This window comes from Acomys russatus, chromosome 12 (assembly GCF_903995435.1).
Source record: "Acomys russatus chromosome 12, mAcoRus1.1, whole genome shotgun sequence".
NCBI lineage: Eukaryota > Metazoa > Chordata > Mammalia > Rodentia > Muridae > Acomys > Acomys russatus.
Genome location: NC_067148.1, coordinates 14035579 through 14041578, shown reverse-complemented (window position 1 = coordinate 14041578; position 6000 = coordinate 14035579). Strand labels below are relative to the sequence as shown.

The 6000-nt window shown below is 44.3% G+C and overlaps 1 protein-coding gene across 1 annotated transcript in view; it reads right to left on the bottom strand.

Moving 5' to 3' along the window:
- Positions 1–380: 380 nt before the first annotated feature.
- Fam117b (family with sequence similarity 117 member B) overlaps positions 381–6000 on the bottom strand; it is a 71665-nt gene continuing 66045 nt past the window's right edge. Inside the window, exon 8 of the mRNA XM_051153875.1 lies at positions 381–804. Within this exon, the coding sequence (XP_051009832.1) occupies positions 486–804 (319 nt within the window). The 3' untranslated portion in view covers positions 381–485. The remainder of the gene's footprint in view (positions 805–6000) is intronic.

The following is a 6000-nucleotide window of genomic DNA, read 5'->3' as shown; positions in this document are numbered from 1 at the left end:
GCAATATCTAGAAAAGGGAAACAGGAAACAGAGGCCACCAAAGGATCGTTTGAACATCCTGCTTGCTACTTTCAGAAAATGTAACACTGGTATTATAAAATAGTCATTTTCATATAAAAGATGGTTTCTTGCAGCATCAATCACATCTCCCTTCAGAAATCATGTTTGCAGGGATCAGGTTTTGTGTGTGTGTTTTTTTAAACAAGTCTAATCTGAAAACAAATGAAAATGGAATTTTGTTCCTCCAAAAGCAAAGAAGAGACTTTTCATGTTGCAGCCAGTGCTTCAAGGCCAAGTGGGTGAAGCACTGTCAAGTGGCCTTCATGCGCAGGGCAGAGCACTCACAGGGGACGTGTTCTTCCGGCAGCCTCGTTGTCAGACATCAGCCAAAGCACTTCGCGGCCGACCAGGAGGACACCACACCACCACAGTCACATGATCTGCAGGGTTCTCAGCTCCAGGACCCGCAGCACAGGACCTGGGCCCTATCCTTCAGCTTCCTCAATGGGTTCTGGCGGTGCATGGAGGGAGGTGGACGGCAGGACTGTGCTGGTTCCTCGAGACACACGCTCTTGCTCTGTGTTTGTAGACAGGGAGGCCATGGAGATGGGCTGGAGCAAGGTGGTGGTCATGCCAGTGCTGACGGTCAGGCTGTGAGCAGAGCCTTTGAGGGTTAGCTCTGGCGTGGGGAGAAGTGGCTTGAGGATACTCACGAGGCAGAAAGCAGAGCCACTTTTAGGAATGAAATTCACCTTATTTTTGTCGGGACAGTAAAAGGCTGGAATCTCATGAAGTTGTTTTGGCCTGGATACAAAACAGACAACACAGTACTGTAAGTCACTTAATACTGGATAGAAACCTATCATTTAAAAAGGGCTGGGCAAAAAAAAAAAAAAAAAAAGGGCTGGGCATGGTGGCCCACGCCTTTAGTCCCAGCACTCGGGAGGCAGAGGCAGGCGGATCGCTGTGAGTTCAAGGCCAGCCTGGTCTACAAAGTGAGTCCAGCACAGCCAGGGCTACACAGAGAAACCCTGTCTCAAAAATAAATAAATAAATAAATAAACAGTACAGGAGAGATACTATAAAAGAACTACAACTGAAGCTATGTCACCAAAATGCTATCAGACATCTGATTCAGTGTTGCCAGGCACTCCCTTCAAGAGCCCTGTGACCAAGCCTAGGTTCAGGCTGACACAGCTGCGGTTTTTTTGTTTGTTTGTTTTGTTTGTCTTTTCTTTTTTGAGACAGGGTTTCTCTGTATAGCCTTGGCTGTCCTTGACTCGCTTTGTAGACCAGGCTGGCCTTGAACTCACAGAGATCCTCCTACCTCTGCCTCCCAAGTGCTTGGATTAAAGGCGTGTGTCACCACGCCCAGCTACATGGCTGAATTTTAACAGGATCTACAAGATAGCCAACAGGAATATGGATTTCCTAAAGCAAAGGAAAACCCACATGCATAGAGGCAAATGCTTTCCAAGATGAGTTTTTCAAGATTATAAGGCAGAAGACTAAAAAATCAACTATATAAAGCGTCTGGTTTTGTTTTTGCTAAATTCCACCCCTATAGGACTATGCCTTGATAAGCAATGGTTTTCTTTCTTTCTTTTTGATTTATTTATTATGTCTACAGTGCTCTGCCTACATGTACACTTGCACACCAGAAGAGGGCACCAGATCTCATTATAGATGGTTGTGAGCCACCGTGTGGTTGCTGGGAATTGAACTCAGAACCTTTGGAAGAACAGACAGTGCTCTTAACTGCTGAGCCAACTCTCCAGCCCAATGGCTTTCAGGTATTCTTTTTTGCTTGTTTGATTTTGGGGTCTTTTTGTTATGTTTTCTTTGAGAAAGGGTCTTACCATGCAGCCTTGGTTGTTCTGGAACTTGCTATGTACACCACAATGACCTTGAACTCACAGAGACTCACCTGCCTCTGCCTCTACCGTGCTGGGCTTAAAGCATCCACTTCCATACCCGGTTTTTCCAAATACAATTAAAAATTTCTTAGGTATCCTTCTAAGCCAATTATACAGATTTTCAGAAAAACAAAAGTTAAATGTGAAATCCAAGCAAACAGTGGGGAGCTTGTGGGGTTACTCCAAGTTTTTGATGTTGGGAATGGAACCTGAAAGGACTCTTGTGATAATACGGCTCTGGCAGGCCTTGTTCTTCTCCACATTCCCTCTGCCTTCCTAGAAACTACTAAGACTGACTGGGCGTAGTGGCGCACGCCTGTAACCCCAGCGTTCAGGGAGGCAGAGGCAGCCTGGTGCTGCACACAGAAACCTTGTCTCGAAAAACCAAATCCAAAGCAAACCAACAAAAAAAACCTATTAGATTGTATTCCTAAAGCTAGCCACCACCAAGGTCTTTTCCCCTATTTGGCCACTTCCTCACCCCAAAGCTGACCACAAAAGTCCAGCTATCAAAGTATTGAAGTCCAGCAATCAAAAGTCCCTGTGGCTCATGTAATTAACATGTCCAATTAAAATTAAACACCCTGGGGGCTGGAGAGATGGCTCAGAAGAATACCAATTGCTCTTCCAGAGGTCCTGAGTTCAAGTCCCAGCAACCACATGGTGGCTCACAACCATCTATAATGTGATCTAGTGCTCTCTTCTGGCCTCAGGTGTATACGCAGGCAGAACACTGTATACACAGTAAGTAAACATACAAATAAATAAATAAATAAATCTTTCTGTCTCTCTATCCAGAGGCAATCCTTTGTCCCCACTCCAGCACAAATACCCCTCTCCCCTCGTTCCTTTCTGCTTCTCCCTCATTCTCTATCTCCTGTCTTTTGTCTTGTATTCTGTGTACTCCCTGCTCTCTGTCCTTCTGGGTCAAATAACTCTTCTCTGTGCTGAGAGCTTGGTCTTGGGGTATCCTGAGCTGATATTCTTCCTTTTAGAAAACACCCAGGGACCTTAACCAATGAGTTATATCTCAGTCCTCAAAGTTGATTCCACTGACTGACACTGAACATCCCCCAAAGACATGGGGCAGTACAGCCAAAGAACAGAGAGAAGCACAGTATTTAACCAATGGAAATAACAGGTCAAGAACTAGCAGTGTCACAAATGCACCTGGGTATTTTATGAATAGAACCACAGTCAATTTTCCCCCCAAGACAGGGTTTCTCTGTGTAGTCCTGGCTGTCCTAGAGCTTGCTTTGTAGACCAGGCAGGCCTTGAACTCACAGAGATCCACCTGCCTCTGCTTCCCCAAGTGCTGGGATCATAGGTGTGGGTATTGTGTGGGTCTTACAGAGTGCTAAGACTTACCCAGAGCTTCATTCCCACTTGGTAAGCATTCTAGAAACTGAGCTATATCCCTAACAGAAAGGGCTAGGCCTGTCATTAATTTACTTGCCTGATGTTATCTTATTTAAAATTATTTAAGACAGGGCTAGGGATGTTTGTGCTATCTCTAGTTTAAAAGAAATGATTGGCTTAAGTAAGATATGTGCTTCCTGAAGATGAATCTTTAATTAAAAAAAAAAAAAAAGTTCTTAAAAAAGGAGAAGGGGCAGCGCTGGGGTGCCAGAGGTGGGGTGGGTATGATCAACACACACTGCTCACAGTATCAAGTTGTCAAAGAATATTCTTAAAACAAAACATAACAACAACAACAACAACAACAACATTCTCACCCTTCTGTCAAGTTATAATTCTAGAAAATACATTTTTAAAATGACAGAAATTTAAAAGCCATCATGGAAATGACAATCAAAACTACATTGAGATTCTATTTGACTCTAGTCAGAACATTTATTCCCAAGAAAACAAAGGAGTGCTGAGCAAGAGGACGGGCCCTGCATGATTTTAACCTAGGACTGGTGGGCAGGCAAACAAATGCAGCCGTAAGAAACCGTGTGGAGGTTTATTCACAGCACCACATGCTCTAGCCCTTCTGCCTGTGGGTGTGCATTACTGTATAACCATGAGCTGAACAAAGGCGGCACCAACAGCCATGCCAAAGCGCACAGGAGAGAGACCGGAAGGCCCAACCCCACACGAAGAATTCCAGGACACTAAGGAAAGCTGAGTGCATCCTCCTCAAGAAAAAGCTCACCAGCTGGCTACCCAACCTCAGCCGGTCAGCCCTGCAAACACAGACAGGGGACATACTCTGTAAGAATCTATACACATACATAATGAGCAACAGTTAACGAAAGGAGGAGCTATGACTCTGAAGGAGAGATGTAGAAAAGGGTTTAAAGGGAGGAAAGGGAAGGGGGAAATAATATATTATCTCAAATATAAAACATAAAACAAATTGTAAAAGAACAAGAAAATTCAGAAGCTAAAGATCCTGAAGTACCCGTGAGAATCCCATTCATCATTCTGAGTCATCAGGGACCCTGAGTAACTATTGCTCCTTTCAGAATAAAAAGGACCAAACAAAACCATGGGATCAGTGGAATTGATCTTATTTATTTTTTTACCATATACTGGCCACCCCACCCCACGGGGACAGTGTGATAGATGTAACCGAAACAGTGAGTCCTGAGCGATCTCTCCAACTAACAGAACACACGAAAGACACGAACTCATGCATCAAATTTTTATTTTTTGGTTTCTCAAGACAGGGTTTCTCTGTTACACAGAGTCCTGGCTGTCCTGGACTCTCTTTGTAGACTAAGCTGGACTCGAATTCACAGAGATCTGCTACCTCTGGCTCCTGAGTGCTAGGATTACAGTTGTGAGCCACCACGACCATCCATGCATGAAATATTAAAAAATCCTTTCTAAAGGAAAATACAACCATCTCTATGCACTTAAACAATTTTTGTTGTTGTTGTCTGTTTTGTTTTTTAGAGACAGGGTTTCTCTGTGTAATAGCCCTGGCTGTCCTGGAACTCTCTTTGTAGACCAGGGTGGGCTTGAACTCACAGAGATCTGCCGGTCTCTGTTGGGATTAAAGGCATGAGCCACCATGCCTGGCACACTTAAGCTCACAACCATCTATAATGTGATCTGATGCCCTCTTCTGGTATGTAGGTATACATGCAGATAAAGCACTGTATACATAAAAATAAATCTTAAAAAAAAAAAAAAAGGTCCTCATTGACTCGTATGTTTAAAGGCTTAGTCACCAGGGAGTGGAACTCTTTGCTATGATTAAAAGGATTAGGAGGTGTGACTTTGTTGGAGAAAGTCACTGAGGGCGAAGGCTTTGACATTTCAGAAGCCCACACCCAGCTCTGTGTCTGTCTGTCTCAGTCTCTGTCTGATGTAGCTCTAGGACCACGCATGGGCCCCTGCTCTCCACATGATGATAACGGACTACATCTCTGAAACTGTAAGCCAGATCCCTATTAGATGCTTTGGTGCTGCTGTCTCTTCACAGGAACCAGCATTTGTCAAATTGAACACTAATTAAGGAACTTAGTGAACAGTCCAAACTCATCCTATCTCCACACACTGACTGATTAGACCCGGAGAAGATAGAAGCTGCAGTTCTGGTGACTCCCTGCATGACTGTGACTCAGAGGCCAAGAACAGATCTGCAAAAGCTCTGGCGCTCAGCAGCCACCGCTTAATTTCACAGCTGACAAGGTAAAAACCCTGCAACAAGCAGTTGCTAAAACAACAGTTTTCAATTCCTGCTCAGAAGCAGGCAACAACAACAGCTGGTGCTCTCTAGTGCAGGACCAAGCCCACGTAGAGACCATGCTCTTTGAGCAGCAGAGCTATTCAGAATTTAAAGCATCAATGGGAAGGAGCATAGCAGAAACCAAAGGAAGCGTGTTCCAGCTCACTCCAAGACGTTCATGAGAAGGTAAGGCAACCTGAGTCAAACAGGAAGGGCTATCTCCATAGGGTATTTCAGGCTTCACTAAAAGAAAATAGAAGATGCTCGCCTCTGTGAGTTCAAGGCCACCAAGTGCTACAAAGTAAGACTATGTCTCAGAAAGAAGGAAGGAAGAAAGGTAGAAAGGAAGTAAAGCAAAGCAAAGCAAAGCAAAAAGGAGCTAGGGGCACAGCTCAGTGGGAA